A 25,406-nucleotide genomic window follows, 5' to 3' on the forward strand; every position below is an offset into this window, starting at 1 on the left:
GAATACTCAAAACGCAATTTACATGTGTTTGTGGGTTTGTGTTTCTATGGCTGGTGATTCATTAAGCTCTTTTTGAAAGCATAGTGGAAAGAAAAGTCACATGTGTTGGGAGAAATGTTTTATTTCATGGGTGCTTCCACAGTTTTGTTACTTCAGTATCTGAGATGATATTGCTTTTCTATTTAGCCAATTCTGTCTGTACTGAAACATGATAAAATATTAATATGAGAAGTTCTCAAACCCCCCATCTCATTTTCTGAACAATTTTGCATTATTTATCCATTCAAATCTTCTGATAATTCTCATGGTTATGGTCTTTGTTCAACCTTTAAAAGATGACAAAGATTTATGTAATTTTAATTCAGCACCAAAGTAACAGGTTGCTTTTTTTTAAAAGGACAATGGGAATCAAATGAAATGTGTGTCACTCTTACCTTTCTGTGTTTTTAGACTCTCTGACCCCAGAGATAGAAGCTGACCGCAGTGGCGGCAGAACAGATGCCGAAAGGACAATACAAGGTGGGAATTTGCAAAAGGCTATAAATCTAGATCTTGCTCTATGAGTTTTTCCTCTGCTTTAGCCTGCTATTCAAGCATGTAGCCTACCATCTGGGCCACATCAAAACAAGTTCAAACAAGGTCAAGTTCATCTTGCTTGTTTATATGAGTGAATTCATTTTGTGCTGATAGATTTTCTTTAAATTAACAGGTCATTTCTGTTTATACAATGCAATTAAAAAGGAATAATTAATTTTAAACAATGTATGATTTAATCTTGAACACAGTAAATGTGTTTTATTGAATGTGTGAAGCCCAATATAATAGATGAAAGTTTTATAAATTCTATATCAATAAAATCATGAGTTAACTAGGCAGTTCTTAAAATTTGAAATTACCTTCTTTTTGTTTTAGTGACAACTAATGCAAGGTACATGTAAAATAAACCAGGTGAAAGCTAACAATAAATAAGATTGTTTGATCCTATGTGAACTTTCCAAGTAGACTGTGTGCCATTATATACACTTTAATAACACAAATATGCTGAGAAAAATCGTATAGAGAATACTAAAGGGAGTTTTTTTAAACACGCAGAAAAGCAAAATATGTATATTGCCAAGACCACGCTATTAGAAGAGAACAAAATCTGAAGGTAGCATTTATAGCCTCACATCTATTCTAGACAATAAACTCAATCTAACAACATGAATACTAAACAGTAAAAAGAGCATTAAATGAAAATGATTCTTCAAAGGGAAGCCTAAAATGATTAACTACTATAATCCTCCCAATTGCTTTTATTTTGCATTTTAAGTTCATTCATTTGGGGGATATTGTTTGACATTAATCGTGTTACTCAGTCAGTTCCAAAAGTATCATCCTTAGTTTACTATAAAGGAAATATAATTGTGTAAAGTATCATATACACAATAAATAAAAATCAGAAACCGGAGACATTCCTGGAGAATGGTTTTTGTTTATTAATTGATTTTACCATGATAATTATTTTTTAAATCCTAAGGCTTGAACCATATGTTATTATGAGACATCTTGTAGAAAACATTTCATTTTTTAGAGCATTATGGGTTTCAGCAAAATTACATATATGTGTGACTATAATATTATTAAATTCAAAAGATCTATGTTGCTTTGTAAAGAATTACATGCATATGTTAACAAATTACTAGTAACAAAGCCAGTGCTCTTTATCAGGGACAGTAAGTCCATTGTGAACTATCAGAACTGTGGTCTGTGTATTTGGGGATTCCTCAGGCACTAACTTAGTTAATGTCCAAAGTGCTGGACATAAAAAAGCACACAAGCCTCCTGGTAGATGTGATATATAAATTATCTGATATCCACAGAATTCTCAAGGTGATTAGAATTCAAGCAAGAAAAATTATGGACACTGCATTCTTTCATATACATGGGAAGTTTAAGAAGGCTTAGGTAACAATTAAACATCTCTGCATAACTGACATAAAATATATTTCATGAGTTTGCTATTAGCAATATTTGGATCATAAATAAGGCTATAATTACTTTATCAGAATTTGTAAAACACAAATTCAGATGTATATTTCAATATGGGATAAAGTCTTGCTATATAGGTCAAAGTTTTGACTACTTTCAATCTCTATTATGATTTACTTACACTCTGAAGAAAATTTTTAGTAATAAATTACATTCTTTCTGCCATCCAAAATGTTATATATAACACAGAAAACCCATTCAAACAACTCTATAACTCAGGAAAGGAGAAACATTTGAATGACAATTATATATAGTTATTTAAAGCAAATATTGTTTTTTATGGGGTTATTTATTGCTTTTTCTTAATTATAATGTGAAACACTTTTTCAATTCTTTCATTAATCTTATCAATTAAAAAGATGAGTTCCTTAAGCCTAATATAAATAATCAATAATATTCTAATTTTTGTGCACTTACACTTGAATTTAATGATTTTTCTGATAATCATACTCTTCAATGAAAAGTTTTCTGTAAGACACCTTAATATTAATAGTTTTAATTAGATAATGTGAATTTTTCTCAAATGTAATCTAAAAAACACACGTAGATGAATCTGTGTTTCTGTATGTTAATTGCTATCGGTTATCTCACTTGACACTACCCAAGACTTTTAAAATACCAAATCAAAGAGATCATCTTTTGCTAGTCTAACTCAACTAAATGAATTCATTTAGTCCTTTGAAACATCTTTTTTTTTAACCTTGGAAACTAAATTCATAAATTTAAAAGCTAACAAAATAGCAAAATTAATGATGTAGAGAAAATATCAAAGAACAAGGACTGTGTTTAGTAAAATGAGGAGTCTAAGTTCAAGAATGGGAAAGGCAAAAGAAAAAGAACCAGAACTAACTGCTAATTTGTGAAATGGTCTATATCAGACATTTTGGCAGCTATAAGTACGTGTTGCTTCACAGCTCATGAATGACACGAACACAGCCCTGATCCCTTCCCAGGAGTTATGAGTCTTTGTATTCCTTCTTGCTCCCAATCCAACCATAACTGAAATTATTCTGTATTCCAAAATAAGCTCAACTTAGTTAGGAATGAAAAAGGAAACTCACATTTCTTTATACTTGGCATGTACTTACTCATTTTTAATATTTTGTTAATAAATGAGCCAGATTTGTCCCATGAATTAGTTACCTAGCAGTCCGGTACTTAAATACTACTCAGTTACCCCCAAATAAATGTTGCTTCATTAGTATTTAGTAGAATCATTTCTATAAAAGTACAGAGCTGTGGAAGAGAAAAACAGAAAGCAGCTTAGAAACTATTGCTGAGCAAGGGGCTCTAAATAATTTACTTATCTGGATAAGTAAGGTAAATCAGCTCGTACTATACAGGAATGAAGTTCTCATTACTGATACTTCTAGTAACTAAACTCAAAATTAATAAGCTTGGTGGAAATTTAATGACTATATATATATATATATATATATATATATCCAGTTCAGTTCAGTCACTCAGTCATGTCTGACTATTTGTGACCCCATTAACCACAGCACGCCAGGCCTCCCTCTCCATCACCAGCTCCCAGAGTTCACCCAAGCCCATGTCCATTAAGTTGGTGATGCCATCCAACCATCTCATCCTCTGTCATCCCCTTCTCCTCCTGCTCTCAATCTTTCCCAGCATCAGGGTCTTTTCAAATGAGTCAGCTGTTCACATCAGGTGGCCAAAGTACTGGAGTTTCAGCTTTAGCATCATTCCTTCCAAAGAACACCCAGGACTGATCTCCTTTAGAATGGACTGGTTGGATCTCCTTGCAGTCCAAGGGACTCTCAAGAGTCTTCTCCAACACCACAGTTCAAAAGCATCAATTCTTTGGAGCTCAGCTTTCTTTATAGTCCAACTCTCACATCCATACATGACCACTGGAAAAACCATAGCCTTGACTAGACAGACTTTTGTTGACAAAGTAATGTTTCTGTTTTTCAATATGCTGTATAGGTTGGTCATAACTTTCCTTCCAAGGAGTAAGTGTCTTTTAATTTCATGGCTGCAGTCACCATCTGCAGTGATTTGGGAGCTCAGAAAAATAAAGTCAGGCACTGTTTCCACTGTTTCCCCATCGATTTGCCATGAAGTGATGGGACCAGATGCCATGATCTTCGTTTCCTGAATGTTGAGCTTTAAGCCAACTTTTTCACTCTCCTCTTTGACTTTCATCAAGAGGCTCTTTAGTTCTTGTTCACTTTTTGCCTGCCATAAGGGTGGTGTCATCTGCATATCTGAGGTTCTTGATATTTCTCCTGGCAATCTTGATTCCACCTTGTGCTTCGTCTAGCCCAGCATTGTACTGGGCTGGACATTATGTACTCTGCATATAAGTTAAATAAGCAGGGTGACAATATACAGCCTTGATGTACTCCTTTTCCTATTTGGAACCAGTCTGTTGTTCCACGTCCAGTTCTAACTGTTGCTTCCTCACCTGCATATAAGTTTCTCAAGAGGGAAGTCAGGTGGTCTGGTTTTCCCATCTCTTCCAGAAATTTCCACAGTTTATTGTGATCCACACAGTCAAAGGCTTTGGCATAGTCAATAAAGCAGAAATATATGTCTTTTGGAACTCTCTTGCTTTTTCGATGATCCATCAGTTGTTGGCAATTTGATCTCTGGTTCTTCTGCCTTTTCTAATATATATATATATATATATATGTATAAATTTAAAAGCAACTTGTTGCAGGAGCTGGATTTTATGGTGATTAACTCTTTCATGCCTGAATCTCACAGATTTATATGTCATGATTTGTGATGACATTTAAAAATTATATCTTACTTTAAAGGTTTTCATAAGATACTTTATCTATATATATATGAAAGTGAAAGTCACTCACTCATGTCTGACTCTGCAACCCCATGGACAATACAGTCCATGGAATTCTCCAGGCCAGAATACTGGAGTGGGTAGCTGTTCCCTTCTCCAGGGGATCTTCCCGATGCAGGGATCGAACCTAGGTCTCCCACATTGCAGGCAGATTCTTTACCAACTGAGCTATCAGGGAAGCGCTGTGTATATATATGGTGGTTTAGTCACTAAGTCTTGTCCTACTCTTGCAATTCCATGGACTGTAGCCTCCTAGGCTTCTCTGTCCATGGGATTTTCCAGGCAACAATACTGAAGTGGTTTGCCATTTCCTTCTCCAGGGTATCTTCCCAACCCAGGGATTGAACTCAGGTCCCCTGCACTGCAGGCAGATTCTTTACCAACAGAGCAACCAGGGCAGTCCTGGTGTGGCTCAGAGGTTAAAGCGTCTGCCTCCAATGCGGGAGACCCGGGTTCGATCCCTGGGTCGGGAAGATCCCCTAGAGGAGGAAATGGTAACCCACTCCAGTATTCTTGCCTGGAGAATCCCATGGACAGAGAAGCCTGGTAGGCTACAGCCCTCGGGGTCACAAAGAGTCGGACACGACTGAGTGACTTCACTATGCTATACTATATATATAGTAGACAGAGTCAGTATTAATAGTTATTTAACTGTTATTTGGACAGGTTAATAAATATCCTCCAAAACCTAAGTCCCTCACACATTGAATGCACACCTACACAATGTATGCAGCCAAAGCTATAATATTGAGTTCCTTCTACTGAACCCTAGTCTCTCATTTTTCAGTAGCTTCCACTTAGATGTTAAGCTATATCTTTTAATAGTTTAAAAAATTAAAAAAATGTCTCTCCAGCCAATCCAGACATCTCTTAAGAGTTCCAAATAATATCCAGTTGGAATTTAGGTGTCTCACAGGGACCTTAAAGTCCAGCACAAAACCTAAAGGGTCCTTCACCCTCTTCCTCCTGCCGACCTGTTTTCTTCTACTTTCCTTCCCTATGGTTCTCTCTATTGCCCAATCCAATAACCTCCTTAATACACAACGAGGAAAGTGAAGCTTGATGGCTCCCTCCCTTTTTTTTACACACAAGCATGACTTTTGCCCTTCACTCTCTGTTCTTCTTTCATTGATTATTTTTTTTTTAAATCTAGAAAACCTTACATCTTTTTCCACCTTCCAGTGGCATTTCTCTCTCTTTCCTGCCTTTAATTACTTATCCTTTAAGTCTTATCTTAGAAGTCACAGCATCCAGAAAGGCTTTTCAGACTCCACATCTATCCCTGCAGCTTCTCCCTGCCCCTCTTCCCAGAGGTTTTTATCATACCTTCTCCACAATCACAGCTGTGCATTGGTAGTCACTTTTTAAATATTTTCTTCCTTTCTCTGGGTGGTAGCCAGGCAGAGTGTGAACCACGCCTGCTTTTTCACCACTGTGCTCCTAGTGTTCGTAGGTATGCTTGACACTTACGTATCAGTGTGTCACGTGTTTGTGCCACATTCATGGTGCCCAAATGTTTGACACATTGCGATGCTCGCTAATCCCTGAAGGAATGTACTGGTGAGTTAGGACCTTTGATCTTGTGGATGAATGTCAAGTATTCCTATTGTTCTGACATTTTTCTGACATTGATGGGAGAGATTGGAGGAAGCAAAGGGTAATATGATTCCTACTAAGAAAGTCAGAATTACAAATTCTGGGGGAATTTTTATTTTTGATAACTGAATTAACAGAATGTGCTTGCCCTTCCTGGCTGCATTTCTGTTACTTTTTTTCTTACACGTTTGACTCAAGATTTGGATTCTGTGAATATTTACCTACTGTAGCCTTCCAGGATCCTCTGTCCATGGAATTCTCCAGGCAAGAATACTGAAGTGTTGCCAATCCCTTCTCCAGGGGAACTTCCTGACCTAGGGATCAAGCGTGAGTTTCCTGCATTGCAGATGATTCTTTAAGGTCTGAGTCACCAGGAAAACCCAACATTCACTTACACCCATTTAAAATTTATATTTAACTTAATGTACCAAAATCACATTTCTTAAATAACTCCTTTTGGTTTTTAAGCGTTAACTTTATGCTTCTTTTCTGATTTGATTCTTATAATTTCAGATGGTTTAATCTCTTTATAATTTTAGATATTCAATATATAAACATGAAGTGTAACATGGGAGAATCGTGAATTAGTACTCTTTTATCTATGTCTTTTACAAATTTTCAAAAAGTCTAAAAAGTTCACTTTCAAAGTAGCAGCTTTCTTTTTCATTCTAAGTAAAACTCGTCCTCTTAAATACAAAAGTAATTGTTGAAATTAATGGGAATGTGGACCACAGTTCCTCTGACATCTTAGTATATCTGCAAGTTATGTTTGCAAAATCTTGACTCCATTTGAAAGTACATCTCTTTTATTTACATCCAATGTCCATAATCAAAATTGCTTGGCTTTTTATTCTATTTTTGACTGATCTCAGATCATAGAAAACCAAATGTTCTTCCAATAAAAGGACATAAAAGACCTGCCTTCACATTAGCAATGTTTTTGTTCCAATTTAATATCTTCTTTTCTGCTTCCTAGATATTTGAAGATACATGTTGAATTTTAAAATTATTCATTTATTCAACAAATGTTTATTGAGCACTGATGAAATGCCAGGCGCACTTATATGATGTTACTGCCTTAGCCCTGGGAAGGGGCTTTACAAATAAATTAAACCTCTTCATTTTGCAAGAGAGGAAACTGAGGTTTAGTAAGGGTACGTTATTTGATAAAGATTACACCATGAGTTAGCCTTCCCAGGTGGTGCTAGTGGTAACGAAACTGGAGACTGGAGTGCAGTGCAGGAGACTGGAGATGTGGGTTAGATCCCTAGGTAGGGAAGATCCCTTGGAGGTGGGCATGGCAACCCACTCCAGTATTCGTGCCTGGAGAATGCCATGGACAAAGAAGCCTGGTGGGTTATAGGCCATAGGTTCGCAAATAGTCAGAAACAACTGAAGTGACTTAGCACATGTGCACACACACCATGAGTTAATCAGAATTGGGAAAATAACACGGTCCAATTGCTTTCCTCATCCCCTGCTTTCTTCCCAATTGTTTTTAGATTAGGATTATTAAAGTGTTGTTCTTGTAACATACGTTATTGTTGTTATTTTCTGTTTAGTAACTTACAGATCCTAAACCTTATTGATGTAGGGTAAGCTTATTAGTGAAATATGTATCTTTCTCTGTTGAGTCAAATGTTCCAGCATACATTGAATGCCCTAGTAATACACTTTCTTTCATTTGGACTTAGTGATATTACATAGTAAGTGGAGTTTTTGCTTATTAAAATAGTGAGGTGGATTAAGAATTCATATTTATTGAGACTTCCTGTATATACTAATTTGAAGGTAAGGCACAGAATGGCTAATTAACATTCTCACTTTTGCACTATAATTTAATGGGGTTGCTGACATTTAAATTTAGATTTCTGACCCCAGAGTCTTTGTTTTCTCTCTATGCTTTGCTGTGTAGATTTACATGTTTCTTTTCTAGGATAACCACTTGAAGCTCATTTGCTCATTGCGGATAGTTAGCTCATTGCCTGTTAATGGCTTCAACACTTCAAAACATTCTACTGATAGCAACTAGGGAATGGTGTGCAGTTGGGAAAAATGTTGTTTTCCAGTTTTTTGCTATTTAATCAGTCATTTATGCCTATACCATGTTTATAGACACTTCTAGCCATGCTGAGAAAAATATCATTCTAAATGAAGCATTTAAAATAACAATAAAAGAAATTAAGAAGTTAATCATATTTACCTAAAATATGTATCTACATCCCTGCAGTTTAGCATGCAGTGAACTTAGGACAAATGCAAAATCAGACACAATTCCATATTCAGTTTAGTATATGACATTTAAAGAATCTCTTCATTCCTTCTATATCATGTGTTTAAACAGAGGTTGTTAAATGGTACCCCAAGATTCTACACAGTAAGTGTTCTACATTGAGCCCTACTTAAACTTACCATATGAAAATCTATGTGAATGTGTTAGGTAGTTAGAATAGGCAAAAGGAGTCCAGAATGGTGGTGGCTAAAACAAGGAAAGGAAAAGCCCACGAAAATAGAACAAATGAAGGTCCAAGGACCAGAGTGAAGACCTCAGGTAGAAGAAATGCACTCCTGGCTAGCCCAGTTTACATAGGGCAGGCCCAGGGGAAGGAAGAAACGTATAAGAAGAGGAGCCAAAGGGCCAGGGTTCTCTCTCTCTCTCTCTCTCTCTCTTTCTCTTTCTCTTCTCTTTGCGTCTTTTGGGTCAGCATGCCCTCACGTCTCGAGGATGTATTTTCCTTTATTTTCTAAATAAAACTGAGCTGTAACACAAAGCTGTAACACTTATCTGTCTGAGAGCTGTAACACGGCCTGCCTGAGAGCTGAGACACGGTCTGTCCAAGGGCTTTAATGTTTGTCACTTCATACTTTTGTTGTGATGAGGCAGAACCGAGGAAATTACACCCTCCCCTGACAAGTGTATTGTTTCAGTTTGATTTCACATAATTGTCTTATGTATTATGTATATTTCTAATCCTTAAAAAAGACCCAGAAGTCTAATGTGGGCTTGAAAGTTCTCTAGACAGATCTACAGAATCTACCAATTAAGAAATGTTAGGAGTCAAGTCTAGATTCAAGTCTCTGCTCCATTATATTTTTTCTCTGTAGCAATTGCTTAACCTCAGAGGGTTACTGTGCCTATTAAATAAAATAACCCAAGTAAAGCACTTAGCATATACTGGACAATAGTATGTACACAGTTAAGTTTTAGCTGCTAATATTAAATTTTATTATTATGAGTTAACATATTTATAGTGCCTAGCAACTGGTAAACAAACACTGAAGCTATTATTACTCTAATATATAATTTGTTTTCTTTTTATTTCAGAAAATCATTCTTTATTTATAGCACAGTCTTGATTTAGTCCCATAGTAAAGTGTTGGCCAAAATTTATGAGAAATATTTTTTGTTACTTGAACATAATTTTTTTATATATAAAATGTCTGTATATAGCTTCAAAGAGGGTGGCTTTCATTAAGTAAAAGGACAGAGTTGATTAAAACTGAATTCTGGGCTGCCTGCAATACATATTGACTATTTATTCACTTAGAAATGTGTAATCACAATAGGGATTGCCTCAAACTATTCTTCTTTATCTTAAAAAATAAATATTAGAATTATTTCTATGAACAAAACAATAATAAATTTACTTCTAGTCCCTTGGCACTGGTTTTGGTGTTTGGTAGTGTTTCAGTGCAGCTAACCAATTTAAACAACACTGATAAAGTTGAACAAAAGATATTGATTGAAAGCAGTAACCAATAAACAGGCTAATGTTCCACAGTTATCATAGGTCATTGTTAACTACTCATTTAACTAGGCAATAGGAATTGTTATTATTAAATAGAAAGTCTCAGAAATACTCATAAGTTTTAATATTTTATAAAATTTAAGAATAATTTTGATACTGAAATTTATGATTTCAGTATATACATTCTTATTCTTTAAGAGACATTAAAAAGTAAATCTTGGTTTTGAATGTAGGTAGATATGCTTAAACTCCAAATGCTAAGGGTCCCATAGATTTGTTGGAAATGTCTTCTGTAATTTAAACTAATTATATATGAAAGCAGACACAGTGAGAAATTAAGTATGAAGCTGTCCAAAAATAGTATTAAATTGTGATTCATTAGACTTATATTTACATAAAGTTACTATCAATGTGTTATTTCTACAGAGCTAATTTTTCTAAACTCTTGGTTCCTACAGAAAAAAATAAATAAATAAAAAGCATAAGTGTCAGTCTTATATGTTTCTGTTATATGCTTCTGTTGAATTGTGACATAAAATAAGGTTTTGTGATGTAACTTTATTTCTATTCAATTGCCCAAATACTAGGCAAAGTAAAACTAAATCATTGGGCATAATTTATAGTATATTTGACATTATATTTCCTAAGAAGAGTAATTTAGTAGGTGGTAGTTACTATGAGATTTCAGGGGATATAGGGAATATCTGGAAGAATGAATAGGAACTGGATGTTTAGAGGCAGGAAATGGACATCCTACAACTAAGTTGCTTTTATGGATTGAAACAGAGCAGTTATTAATGGAAGGTATAATAATATTTTGTTAGTATGAGTAAAATTGAAAAATTGAGTTAAATTGTCTTGTTCATGAACACATTTTTGGATTGGCTCGAATACTGTCTGAAGACCATAATCAAAGAATAGTGATAAATGGAAATTGGGACAAATATTAGCAGGGGACCCTAGAGATCAATGCTAGATCCATGTTGATTTAGCATCATAATTAGTGATATGGAAGAGTGGTTAAATCGTGTGTCAATGACAATCACAGAGGATCTTAATTTGGAAGGTGCAACATACATCTGTGTGGACAATGTAAATATGCAAAAGAGATTTAGGGACTCTAGAATTTCAGGATGAATGAAATGAGTTTATATTTGTAAGAAAAAAAATTAATTTTAAGATCTGTTTTTAGAAAACACTGAAGAGCTCAACAAATAGCAGTCAGAATGTATGACCAATTCCAACTTTTCAAAGTACTATAAGAGTACTGGCTGCAGCAGTACAGAAGTGTCAGAGATAGGTCAGAAAATAGCGTGTCATTTTACTTGTATGTGTATATTATCAATGATACTTTTTATGATTACGACTAGACAGAATAAGTTGTTTTTTCATCATGATCAAGACATTTTAGCTTTTAGACAATATATTATCACCTTCAGAATTAAGGAATATTTATTTTAAAAAATATTTTTTACTTTGAGTTCTTTTCAGCTTTATGATCAAGGGAAAAATTTGATGGCCTTTATATATAAGTAACTTGCTCACTGGAGGTTGTACTCATAGAAATTGCGTATAATGTCTACCAAAGCTGGAGACAGTTACCATTTAGTAATATAGATTTGTGGTTCATATTCACAAAATCTGTTTTCTCTTTTTGTATTCACCCTTTGATATTAAAAGTAGCCCGGTCAATTAAGAGAATGTTCAACAAATATTCAGAGTAGCTTCTTTAAGTTAGAGCACAAATGTTTTATTTTATGAGAAAAGTTATTTATACTTTAAGAGTTATAAAAGTGGTCTAAAAATTTTAAATTACAGAAGAAGAACCTACATTTTAAAGTCTGTTCACTAAACTACAGAACTTATGAACAAAATTTTAAGAATTGGTATGTAAACATACCATGATGGAAGGTATGTGATCAATTTATAGCATGTGTATGTTTAGACATTTGGGATATATGACAGCTTTTGCTGTACATTTTCCTTTAGAAAACAAAATGAAACATCATCATTTAGCCTATAAGTGTAAAAATGCTTATGGTGCATTATTCTACCTCCCATGGTTAGGGACAGAATGCAGACATGCCACAATAATGTTTTTTATTTCTACTGTTCGAACCATATTAATGAGAACATCATTTTGGAGAACTAATTATTTCTATTTGTCTTGTGTCACACTTTCTAATTCCCCTATATTAGCACAGCCAAAGCAAATTAATTGCTTTTCCAGCAGTTGAACCTTGTCCAAGAATGAGCTCACATTCCCTTCCAGTTTCCCCGTTTCTGGGAGAGCATTGTGTCAGAAATTTCTCTTGATACTTAACATAGTCTAGAGAATATCTTTACAGATTTCTGTGCACTCACTGGATGAAATTTATAAGTTTAAGTGACCCGCCAGGAAAGATAAAGTTCTTAGCTGCAAGATTATACATCAAAACAGTTAAAGTGAAATTAAAATTAAATGAATGAATCTCACTGAAGCAAAAAAAGCAGTAATTAATGGTTCCCTTAATTGTCTTCATAAAATATTTGCATGGGTCTAATTTGCATAATTTGCATGTATTAATTAATCTTTCAAAGGAATTTTGTGCTGAGAGAAGCCAAAAAATCTCTTTGTTTTATTTAACATCTAATGAAATATTTATCTTCTTTAATGAACTTCTCATCTTCATTAAAATAAAAATTGCACAAGTTTGTATGTTTTAAATGTTTTTATAATTGAAGTATTCAAAAAATCTCTTTAGACTTACAACAGCTGAAAAACAAACACATTATTTAGCATTCAGTATCATTTTACAACAGCAACAGTTAAAAAAAAAAGTCCAATTTCACTTTCTCAAAGGTAGCAAGGCATTTGGTAAGTGGATAAATGAATATAACTATTTAGTTTTAAAAGTAAGATTTATAAAGATCTGATCACTTTTCCATGGTAATGCTATTTTCATGGCTTAAATAGTGGGCAACTAGAGGGTATAAATATATATAAGAAAAATCAGTATGTTTAATTATTTGGGAAATGGTTCATGGATGAAAATATTTTAGCTGTTTCAAAGAAATTAGTCCATTAAAACCCACTTGCTATTTTTAACAACTGCTAGATCGACGGTATTTCCTGGCAGAAGCAATACAGTGTTAACTTTATCCTAAACTTTCTCACTGAAGAAAGGCAGCAGGGGTTTCTTCTCTCACAAACTAAGAGATCATAGTGAAAAGCAAGAGATGTGCCTTGGAAGGAATGAAATCCAAAATTTTATCAAGTGGTGAATAGTATGCATTCAAAAAAGCTGAGGAAAAGAATGAGAGACCCAGGAAGTTAAAGAGATTTGGGAAGGGGCACTGGTCACCTGTGAATGGTACTCATTCTTTTTGATGCAGCTGTGATTCAGGATATTACAAAGAACATCAATTGACTGTCCTAAAGCAATTGCAAGTTTGCGCAGCTTTTTCACATACATTGTTTTTGTTGATCTTCAGTGTGCCATTTTATATTTGAGGAAACTGAGTAACAGGGTGATAAAGCAAACTGCTTTGAATCAGACTGTGAACTCAGGACCTCTGAGTCCCTTTGATGCCATATACTTTGCTCTTATTTGAACGTCCATCTTTGTATCTTATGATAATTTACAAAGTGGCTGTGACTAACTCAATGTTCAACCAGATAATGAGGGTGGCATAAATTTATAAGGATTAAGATTCAAAATGCAAATATATACTAGTTCTTCCCATGTAAAATTTAGTAATGTTTGACCACGGTTTCCTGTATGATTCATCTTCAGGGAAGGAAAAAGGAATTTTCATTAGGCAATGGTTATTTTTTTAGCCCCGAAACTACTCTCATAATTTGTAATTTCTCATGGAGTTTTCTCTCATACAAAGAGAAAAATAAATCCATTAGGTTATAAAGATAATTATTAATCAGTTACAAGGCAATATTGATGACTTATTTAAATAACTGATTTCTAAATGATTAGAATTAACACCAAGATGATTTAGTCTAGGAGAGTAATACGGGACTGAAAGCTAATCTCCTATCAACACACTCATTCATTACTGTTGTGAGGCTAGGTAACTCACTTTAACTGCTAAGACCTACTGTATTGCTGATTTTTTATCCTGTCAAAATGGCAAGGACATCAGATTTTTTATGAGTATAAACATACATGCACATACATGCAATTATGTTCATAGCCAATTATGGATATGTGGGTTCTGGATTCAGACTGCCTGGGTATGAATCTCTACTCTGCTGTTTATTATCTGTGTACCATTGAGTGTGTAAGTTAAATGACTTGATTATGAGAATTCCTTATCAAAGAACCATAGAAAATGATCATGATGTTCACCTCACAGAGTTTTTATAGAGAATAAGTGAATTAATATATGTAAAGAACTCACAAGTAAGTAGAGGTTATTCTATAAGAATTTGCTATTTCTACATTATGCACAAATTTAATGTAATAGTATTTTCAATCATATTCATTGTTGATAAACATTAAACATTATCTGGATTTTTTAAAATTATCTTATTTTCAATATATGACACATTCTTTTTCTTTTAGCATGGTTTAAGCTGGAAAATGCAAATTATATAATTCACCAGATTTTTCAAGACACTTAAATTCATGACAAATTGTGAGTTCAGTGTTCATGTCAACTTAAACAATATGGCTTAAAGAGATTTATTTTCAACTCTATATAATTATTTATCACTTCCCAAATATAACAAAAGATAAATGATTTTTTACTTATTTAAGATGGAAATATTAGAGTTTCTTAATGTTTTATTGCATTTTAGCAAATTTCTCCTAATGTGGTTTGTATTTTCATTTAGTGTAGAGTATCACAGACTCTTTTAATTCATAGATAATCATACTCCAGAGATAGTAAATCTCCAAACATAGTTCCAACTAAGCTTACTAATTACACCTATAAAACGATGAATGATGGCTACAAATTATTGGATCTGACTCTCATTCTTTATTTATTTCTCTCTGGGAGAAAGAGCACTGGATGGGGAGATTTTAGGCCATAAATTATTCCCATATATAATCAGGTGTGCTGTATTTAATTTTGATTCTATACTATGGTTTTACATTACTTATGAAATTCCCATTGTAAACAAATTAAGAACTAATTATTTCATTTTCATGATGAAATGATATTTGCTTGTATTAATCATTTCAATGGGTTTATTTTTTTCTTCATGGTTTATGCTACTTAATATAGTTTCAGATCTACCTTGTTTCAAGTTGTCAATTTCTGGACTCTTTTCTTACAGGTTTCTCCATAGTGATACATAAAATCTCACAGTCTAGACTTTATCTCTAGTTTAAATTTTGGGAAAATAGAGAATTTAACAAATGGAAAAGATTTATAATAAGACAGAAGGGACGAAAAGTACGTTCCTCTTCTAAACCCACAGATAGTTCTGGGTTCAAGCCAACTATTGTCCAGGTATGACCATAAGTTCAGTATTACCATATGTGTTTCTGAGGTAATTCAGAAATACATATTTTTATATAAAATGACAGATTTTAAAAACAATATGGAAGCCTTAACAAGGTAAACAAGTTCATTTGTGTTCTCTGATAATAATCAGGAAAACTTCTCTCAATCAAAAAAAACTCACAGTGTGTCAATTTTCAATATATAAACCGCATTGAAAATAACAAATCACAAGTAAAAAGAACAGTTCTCCAAGCTTTTTCAAGTGAATGCAATGACTTCTCCTACCTTCTTTGAATTCAGACGTACTTTTAAGATAGAATCATGAGACCTCTCTGCCTATACTTTTTTCAAATGTGTGCTGTTCGGATTTATTTGATTTTATCAGACACTTTAGTGGTGTGATTATTGTGAAGCATTAAAAATGCCTCTTTTTTTTTTTGTTTTGACAATTCTAATCTCTTAATTTATTAGCATGAGAAACATTTAAATATATTGCAGAAAGTGTTAGTCACTCAGTCATGTCTGATTCTTTGCAACCCCATGGACCGTATCTCACCAGGCTCCTCTGTCCATGAGATTCTCCAGGCAAGTATATTGGAGTGGGTTGCCATTTCCTCCTCCAGGGTATCTTCCCAATCCAGGGATCGAACCTGAGTCTCCTGCATCTCCTGCGTTGCAGGTGGATTCTTTACTGCTTGAGCCATCAGGGAAGTCTCAAAGCATTGATTAATTATACATTATAGCTCCTTGGGTTTTATTACCCTAAGAATTCAGACTCAATCTTGTTTAACATATCCAAGTTTCAGAAAATAAAGAGTGAAGTAAATGTGATAAATAAAAAGAATGTTAATGACATGGCACTCATATGCTTATGGTCTTTTAGAAGAATTTTGTATAATTTTTCATAGCTTTCCCAAGTGGGACCTTATGGAGATGTGTGATATATTTACATTAACTTTCCAAGATTTATCAGCAGTAGAATCAAAATGTGACTAAACTATTCTGTATATCATATAACCCCACTATTTTTAGACAGTTTAATGTAGCCCTACAGTGAGTTGCAACGCAGGGAAACTTTAATGAGTGACTTATTGTTCCTTGTTACACCCATTAATGTATCAAAGGAGGGCAAGGTGGCCCCATTGCATTGAACTTATTTGGGGGCAGGCTATACAGAAACCTCCTCACTCGCTCTCAAGAAGTTACCTTTGTCAAGTCCAAATTCAGAACATAGGATTTGTCATTACCAAGTCATGGCCCATAGCATGACAGACTACCCATTCAAAAAAAGTGAAAACACTAAGGAAGATGAGCTATCTTGGTAACAACAGAGCAAACATTGTTTTGATCCAAATATGGAAATAATATTTTGTTTAGTTTTCACATTGTCTCATTTTATAATTTCACATCCACAACAATCTTGACTAATTCCAAAATACTGTTAACACTGATGTATACAGTGAAAAGGTTATAAAATTAAAATGTTATGAAAATTGATGCCTCAGTGTCTGTAAATAAACATACACAAACTAGGTGAATATTTTTAGAATGTTTATATACTTATATTGCAGTATAGCCAGATTTGGGGGGTTTTGTTTTTGCTATAGTAATTTCACATAAACATCATGGCTAATTGCCCACTTTGGTCTCAAATGCACTTCTTATTTGCCTTGTTTTCAATAATATTTCAAAACACAATTCTATTATTTTGTAAGAAAATTAGAACACAAGCATTTATTTAAAGAAACAATTTACATGAAAAAGCTGTGTTTTTATCACAACTCAGTTGGCTCCTTTGCATGGTATTTTTACAAAACAAAGGTAATACAAACACCTTTCCCATTATTTTGTTAATGTAAAAATTTTATAGTCAACAAAGGAGTGAAATTTTATCTCATCATTCCACACTTTTATATTTTAACACTTGTGGTGCTATAACATGAAACATTAGGGAACAAGTATGCATGCACGTTTACCAATATTTAATGAATCAGTGACTGTTTCCATTCAGTTCAGTTCAGTTGCTCAGTCATGTCTCTTTGCAACCCCATGGACTGTAGCACGCAAGGTTTCCCTGTCCATCGCCAACTCCTGGAGCTTACTCAAACTCATGTCCACCGAGTCAGTGATGCCATCCAACCACCTCATCCTCTCTTGTTCTGGTCTCCTCCTGCCTTCAATCTTTCCCAGCATCAGGGTCTTTTCTAAAGAGTCAGTTCTTCTCATCAAGTAGCCCAAGTATTGGAGTTTCAGCTTCAGCATCAGTCCTTCCAATGAACATTCAGGACTGATCTTTAGAATGGACTGGGTGGATCTCCTTGCAGTCCAAGGGACTCTCAAGAGTCTTCTCCAGCACCAAGGTTCAAAAGCATCAATTCTTCAGCACTCAGCTTTCTTTATAGTTAAACTCTCACATACATACATGACTACTGCAAAAACCATAGCTTTGACTAGATGGACCTTTGTTGTGAAAACTGAAAATAATGAGTGATTATTGTTTTTTACTATTTGCAGCATTTATGATTTCTCAATAAAGTAAGTTAGCAGTATGACAAACATGGGCCTCCCTTGTGGCTGTCGGTAAAGAACCTGCCTGCAATGCAGGAGACCCAGGTTTGATTCCTGGGTTGGGAATGTCCCCTGGAGAAGGAAATGAAAACCCACTCCAGTATTCTTGCCGGGAGAATCCTATGGACAGAGGAGCCTGGCAGGTACAGTCCATGGGGCTGCAAGAGTTGGACATGACTTAGTGACTAGACTACTACCATGACAAACATATAAAGATATTGTTTACACAGTTTTCTTCTTTTAATTTTGTTTTCATCTTTATTGTGGCTTGTGTTTTCTCCCTCTCTAAACATTAATTGGAGGTTTACATTTACATATGATTAGGCTAATAAATACAGAATATAAAGGCATCTCATGAAGGAAAGGGATTCCCTAGTGGCTCAGACAGTAAAGTGTCTGCCCACAATGCGGGAGACCCAGGTTCGATCCCTGGGTTGGGAAGATCCCGTGGAGAAGGAAACGGCAACCCACTCCAGTACTCTTGCCTAGAAAATTCGATGGATAGAGGAGCCCGGTGGTCTACAGTCCATGGGGTCGCAGAGTCGGACACGACTGAGCAAATTCACTTCACTTTCACATGAAGGAAAATAGTAGAAGTGCCAAAATCATGAATTTAAACTGCAATGAAATCTTAAAATTGCTGTTCTCATTACTTTCAATTAAGTATTTTTCATCTACTCTCTCTTCCTAAAACTCCTGTAACTTTACACCTCCTTGCAATTACTCTAAAATCTCCACTGTAGTAAGGAATGGAAAAAACATAAATAAGTGTGCTTTTTCAACATAGCTTACAGACTTTGCAATATCCTTTTCTGAAAATTATCTCATGAACATTTGGGTAGAACAAAAAATTTAAATGGTTGTCTGTGAAAAAATAAAGGTCATTTAAAATATATATAACATGTACATACATCTCGGAGAAGGCAATGGCATCCCACTCCAGTACTCTTACTTGGAAAATCCCATGGACGGAGGAGCTTGGTAGGCTGCAGTCCATGGGGTCGCTACTAGTTGGAGACGACTGGGCAACTTCACTTTCACCTTTCACTTTTACGCATTGGAGAAGGAAATGGCAACCCACTCCAGTATTTTTGCCTGGAGAATCCCAGGGACCGGGGAGCCTGGTGGGCTGCCCTCCATGGGGTCGCACAGAGTTGGACACGACTGAAGCGACTTAGCAGCAGCAGCAGCAGCAGCAGTACATATATCTTCTTGAATTTTCAGAGTCCATGTTTAGTATTTTGCTGACTCTACAAGCCCTGCAATAAACAATGTATTGCTTTAAAACTAATATATTTAACTAAAAAGTTGAACTATAACTTAACTTTAATACTAATGTAGTTTTTATGTTTTTTAGTATTTAATCTGCTGTAACTAATTCATTTTAACAAATGCTTATTAAGTGCTGGGACCAGAAAAAATGCAAAAAATAACTTTTCTAAATAAGTCATATTTCCATGAGATATAAAGAAGCATAAATAATTCTAATAAAATACATATTGAGTTAATTTCTATTGATAAAATTGTGGGTGTCAAGGTGTTCAGGGATGGTAGGGACTGTAATTCAAATTTTACTTACATAAAAATATGAAATATTTATATATCAAAAATTTTATAAGAAACAGGAATGATTTTAACAAATTAAAATATGACTATATCATGTCTTCACTTCTCTTTCTTTAGAAATTATCATATATCATAAACATTTAAGGTAGACAAATTTCCAAGTTTTTCAAATATAATTCACTTTTAGACTTGTTTATAGGAACTCACTATTATACTATTGGGAACATACATGTTCCAAGACTTAAAATTAATTTAATAGATTACATCTGAAATTACAACAGTTGACTTTTTTCCTGAAAGTTGTAAAAGATGTATCATTCTCTTTTCATGAATAATACTTTGATCTATTGCTTCCGAAATGTAAACAAAGTGCTTTCAGAGCACAAACAAAGCAATTAATTCCAATTGCATGATTGGTGAAGATTCATTTAAGTCTAGATATGTAAGTCATAAGTCTAAATCTCTGAGAAACCATATTATGGACATATTTTATATAAATTTTGAAAACAAAAGGAATAAATATTACAGCTGCTTCTGTTTAAGACTCTCAACAGATTCTTAAACAGTATTTATTAAAATAAAAACCTGCTCTCTTGCTTATATCTGAAATAAAATATATTGTGTTAGTAAAAAATTCATTCAGATTTTTCCATAACATCTTAGGAAAAACCTGAAAGAGCATTTTGGCCAACCCAATACTAAATCCTAAATATAAACAATATAAATATTATATAGGAGAAGTTGGTAAAGAGTGAGAATAAAGAGGTAAAGAATGTAATGAATTTGGAAGTGAGTGAGGTATTGAAGATTTAAACTTTGGTATTGTGCAAGAAATAGATTGGAGGTTGAAATACAAGAGAAAATCAAAATGCAGGGCTTAGGAAATAGTGATTGGTGATTTGAAATTGATAATCTAGAAAAGAGATCCAGGTTAAAGCATAGGATGATGAGTTTGCCTTCTTGCTTCTGGTTTTGATATGACAGCTGAGCATTTCAGCAAGCTGAAGTACCCATGTAGGTAGACATAGAGCTGGAGCTTGAATGAGATAGTTTGAATGTAAGGTCTAGACAAGAGACACAGCTTTGTGCACCATTGAAGTCTTATGTAGGAAATATAGAATCTCTTTGCATGATTTTGATATTGTCATTCTTCTAAAAAAAGCTACAGTATCAAGCCACCCTCCCCACACCGGAAGAAGTGATTGTAATAAGTAACAAATGCAACATTGGGAAGCAAAGTATACTCAAATGGTTATGAGTTAACACATTCCTCTCATATTGCACCATCCTTATTTGTAATGAATGACCCAATATATATATTTTTTTAAACAGAGAAAACATAATGTAGCTTTTTTTATGGCAGTTAGAAAGGATGGATTACTCACCACTGAAGTTTGTCCATTAAAATGAGTGTAATAAAACTGGGACAAAATATTTACAGTGTTATGTTATACACATAAAATTAGAATAAAGAATGCTAAAAATACATAGTGGTATATTAGATAATTCATATTTTGCCTTAGTTGTTTTGCATCTTTGTTGATTCTGCAGAATTTACCTATGACAAAATGTCAATTCAGCTCTTGCATTAAGAGACATGTATTTTTCATGATACTGTTGCATATGGCGATATGTTGGATACTAGTCCTTTCAAGTAATCAGAGTACATTGAATAGAGTCATAAACAAAAAAAGCAGCAATCATTTACCCTCACTGTTAGCTTTACCCTCTAATGCATGGACATTCTTTGCAATCATTTGAGCAGCATAATACATTCTTATTTTGATGAAGGGAATGTAAAAATTACATTTATTTGTTTTTAGACTTAGTAAGTAAAGAAGTGCTCATATAATGATATTCCAAATTATCATAACATATTAGTATTATTTTAAGCTTTAAGAGGACTATGATTTTTCAATACATAAGGTAATAGAGTCATCAAGTCTCTGGTTAGAGTTCCAGCATTTAGTGAATCCTCATCTGAGTAGAGAAATCCTAAAACACAGAACCTGTTAAATAAGCCTGTTAAATAGGGAATGCTTCATTCAGACACCATGATGATACCAAAGACTGAATGAGAAACAAGGAAGTTTTATTATCCAAGACTTAGAGCTTTGTATTTTTATACTAGACAAGTAGTTTAGGGTTATTAAAATAGGCTGAACAATTGGGATGTCCAAGTGTCACTAGGAAGTAGCCCTGAAATTAACAGCAGCATTTAAGCCCTGCTGCTGCTGCTGTCGCGTCAGTCATGTCCGACTCTGTGCAACCCCATAGACGGCCTCCCGCCAGGCTCCCCCATCTCTGGGATTCTCCAGGTAAGAACATTGGAGTGGGTTGCCATTTCCCTCTCCAATGCATGAAAGTGAAAAGTGAAAGTGAAGTCGCTCAGTCATCTCTGACTCTTAGCGACCCCATGGACTGCAGCCTACCAGGCTCCTCCGTCCATGGGATTTTCCAGGCAAGAGTACTGGAGTAGAATGCCATTGCCTTCTCTGATTTAGGCCCTATGCTAGGGAAATAAATATTTTATTGTAAGGAGTTTTGATGCAATTCTAGATGAGTTCCTTAAATCCATAATGCTTCTTGAAATCTAACCTTAATTCAGGATATAATGATGTACATGGTGATATAACTTAATTTATTCATGTTACAGTTGCTAGTTAGGGGAAAATTAGGCAACAGTGACAGTAACCACAGCCACAAGCTATTAATTTAAATGGAAATAGTGGGCTATGCTACAATGACCCAGGGCAAAATTTCACAATGGGCATGAAATATACATATATCAGCATTTATTTTCTTTCTAACTATATGCACATTTATTATAACATATTAAGATGTTTATTTGTAGAGTTTTTGTGTTTATGCTTCTGAAACTGCATTTTTTAAAATTGCCAATCTCATGGAATTTAGTATATTTTGAAAACTAATAAACACAAATTGTAAGTCTAGAGTGCTCAGATGTTTCCAGAAACTCTTTGTCTACAGGGACAGATAATTTATAAAATGCAAACTTACCTATTAGCATTGCATATTTTGGTGATAACACATTTTGTCTTTTTCTTGTTGCTTTCCATTTTAGAAAATATTTAGTGTCTTAATTTCTTATTATTTGTGGCTATTTTGTTGATATTTTACTGATCAATTTGCAAAGAATTATGTTTGTTTCATTGGAAACCATCCAATATAATAATATTGCTTCAAATATTGCAAGATATTAGATATAACAAAAGTTGAACTTGTCCAGTCATCACTACTGAACCACAGATTCTGAAAGACATTACGATTGTCCAATTTCTAGATGGTTTTAATAGAGAGATAGAGATTGTTTTTTCTTTTTCCTGTCTTTTTAAATAGCTCATTACATGGTAACAATCCCAGCAGTATGGAGCTATGAAATTTCATAGGATGCTTACTTCTGTCACATTGTATCAAGTGATTTGATACAGTCATTATTCGGAAAGAAGTTTAATGTAAGAATTAGACTATTGCACTTTATTGTCTTTATTTCTGAGAAGGTCACAATATATCATGAAATAAGATCATCAATCTTTGAGAAAATCTATTTTATTCCCAATAGAATCAAATTACTCTAAGGTAGTATAAGTAATTTCCATTTCCACAGATATACATTTACATATATATTTAAAATACCAAAACAAACCTTTTAAAATTGTGAAAATAAATATTATGTGATTTAGAATAGCTTATGTAATTAGTAGCAAGCTAGAGAGGGTTTTTAAAAAAATCATTTTGATATAATAATACAAGAAATATCATACTGGGAAATATACAGTTGGGTTTTGCTGTTTCTGTGAAATGCAGGGATGCTTGCAGGAGCACTCACAAGGCAGCATTTGGCTTGGTGAGTTCCACACAACCCAGAGTTGGGTTATCAATCCTTTCTAAAAGAAACCAAACTAAGATATACTAAAGAATTGTAAGTCATAAGAACTGACATATTTACCTGTGACAATGACCAGCACACCTTGATTATAAAAGAAGTTGTTCACTCGCTAAATTGTGTCTGACTCTTTGAAACCCCATGGACTGCAGCACACTGGGCTCACCTGTCCTCCATAATCTACCAGAGTTTGCTCAAATTCATGTCCATTGAGAAAGTGACACTGTCTAATCATGTCATCCTCTGCCACCCCCTTCTCCTTTTGCCTTCATTCTTTCTCATTCAGTTCAGTTGCTCAGTCAGGTCCAACTCATTGCGAATCCATAGACTGCAGCATGCCAGGCTTCCTTGTCCATCACCAACTCCCGGAGCTTACTCAAACTCGTGTCCGCCGAGTCAGTGATGCCATCCAACCACCTCATCCTCTGTCGTCCTGGTCTCCTCCTGCCTTCAATCTTTCCCAGCATCAGGGTCTTTTCCAATGAGTCAGTTCTTCACATCAGGTGGCCCAAGTATTGGTTTTTCAGCTTCAGCATCAGTCCTTCCAATGAATATTCTGATTTCCTTTAGGATTGACTGGTTTGATCTCCTTGCAGTCCAGGGGACTCTCAAGAGTCTTCTCCAACACGACAGTTCAAAAGCATCAGTTCTTAGGCGCTCAGCTTTCTTTATCGTCCAACTCTCATATTCATACATGGCTACTGGAAAAGCCATAGCTTTGACTAGATGGACTTATGTTGGCAAAGTAACGTCTCTGCTTTTTGGTTTGTCATAGCTTTTCTTCCAAGGAGCAAGTGTCTTTTAATTTCATGGCTGCTTTCACCATCTGCAGTAATTTTTAAGCCCAAAACAATAAAGTCTCACTTTTTCCATTATTTCCCCATCTATTTGCCATGAAGTGATGTGACCAGATGCCATCACTTATGCCATCTTTTCCATAATCATGGTCTTTTCCAGTGAGTTGACTCATTGCACATCACATGGCCAAAGTATTGGAGTGTTTATTATATGTTGTAACACAACAAATTACTTCAAAACTTCATGGCTTACATCACGTATTATCTCACCTTTTCTATACATGAGAAATCTAGAAGGAGCTTAGTTGGGTCCTATGCTTTCAGGTGTCTCCCAGGTTGCCAAAACTTTTGGAAAGGGCTTCAGTCATTTCTAGAGTTAACTGAAGCAAGCTCCACTTCCAAACTCAGTCATACAGCTGTTGGCACACCTCATGTTATCAAGATTGTTTTACAAAGGGTGTCAGGTCCTTGTTGGCTATTGGCCAGAGGCCATGATCAGGTCCTTGTCAGATGGACCTCCCATGAGGCAACTCAGTACATGTCAACCTACTTCATCTGATCAAGCAAGTGAAAAGATCCAGAGAAAAAGTATCTTCCAGCAAGATGGAAGTCACAGTTTTTACAGCCTCATATTGGAATTGACTTTCCATCACATTTGCTATATTCTCTTCATTAGAAGTAAGTCTTTAGATAAAGTCCACACTTAAAGGTGAGAAATATCTCACAAGGATGTGACTGCCAGGAGGCAAGGAGCAGTGGTAGCCATTTTAGAGGATTCCTACCATAAGGATTATATAGTAAATAAAATTGTCAAGGTACCTGGTAAGAATGGGATCAGCCCACTGAGTATTATATAATTAAAATATTTCATGTATTCAGGAATGTATGTAAAGGTAGACCAGATGTCCACATCAGTC

The 25,406-nt window shown here is 34.6% G+C and overlaps 1 protein-coding gene across 2 annotated transcripts in view; it reads left to right on the forward strand.

Moving 5' to 3' along the window:
• DACH1 (dachshund family transcription factor 1) overlaps positions 1-25,406 on the forward strand; it is a 465,438-nt gene that overhangs the window by 426,708 nt on the left and 13,324 nt on the right. For both annotated transcript variants that reach the window (XM_018056516.1, XM_018056515.1), the window contains one exon: positions 451-519. In XM_018056516.1, coding sequence (XP_017912005.1) covers positions 451-519 — 69 coding nt within the window. The remainder of the gene's footprint in view (positions 1-450; positions 520-25,406) is intronic.

The sequence above is a fragment of the Capra hircus genome, chromosome 12, assembly GCF_001704415.2.
Source record: "Capra hircus breed San Clemente chromosome 12, ASM170441v1, whole genome shotgun sequence".
Classification (NCBI taxonomy): Eukaryota; Metazoa; Chordata; class Mammalia; order Artiodactyla; family Bovidae; genus Capra; species Capra hircus.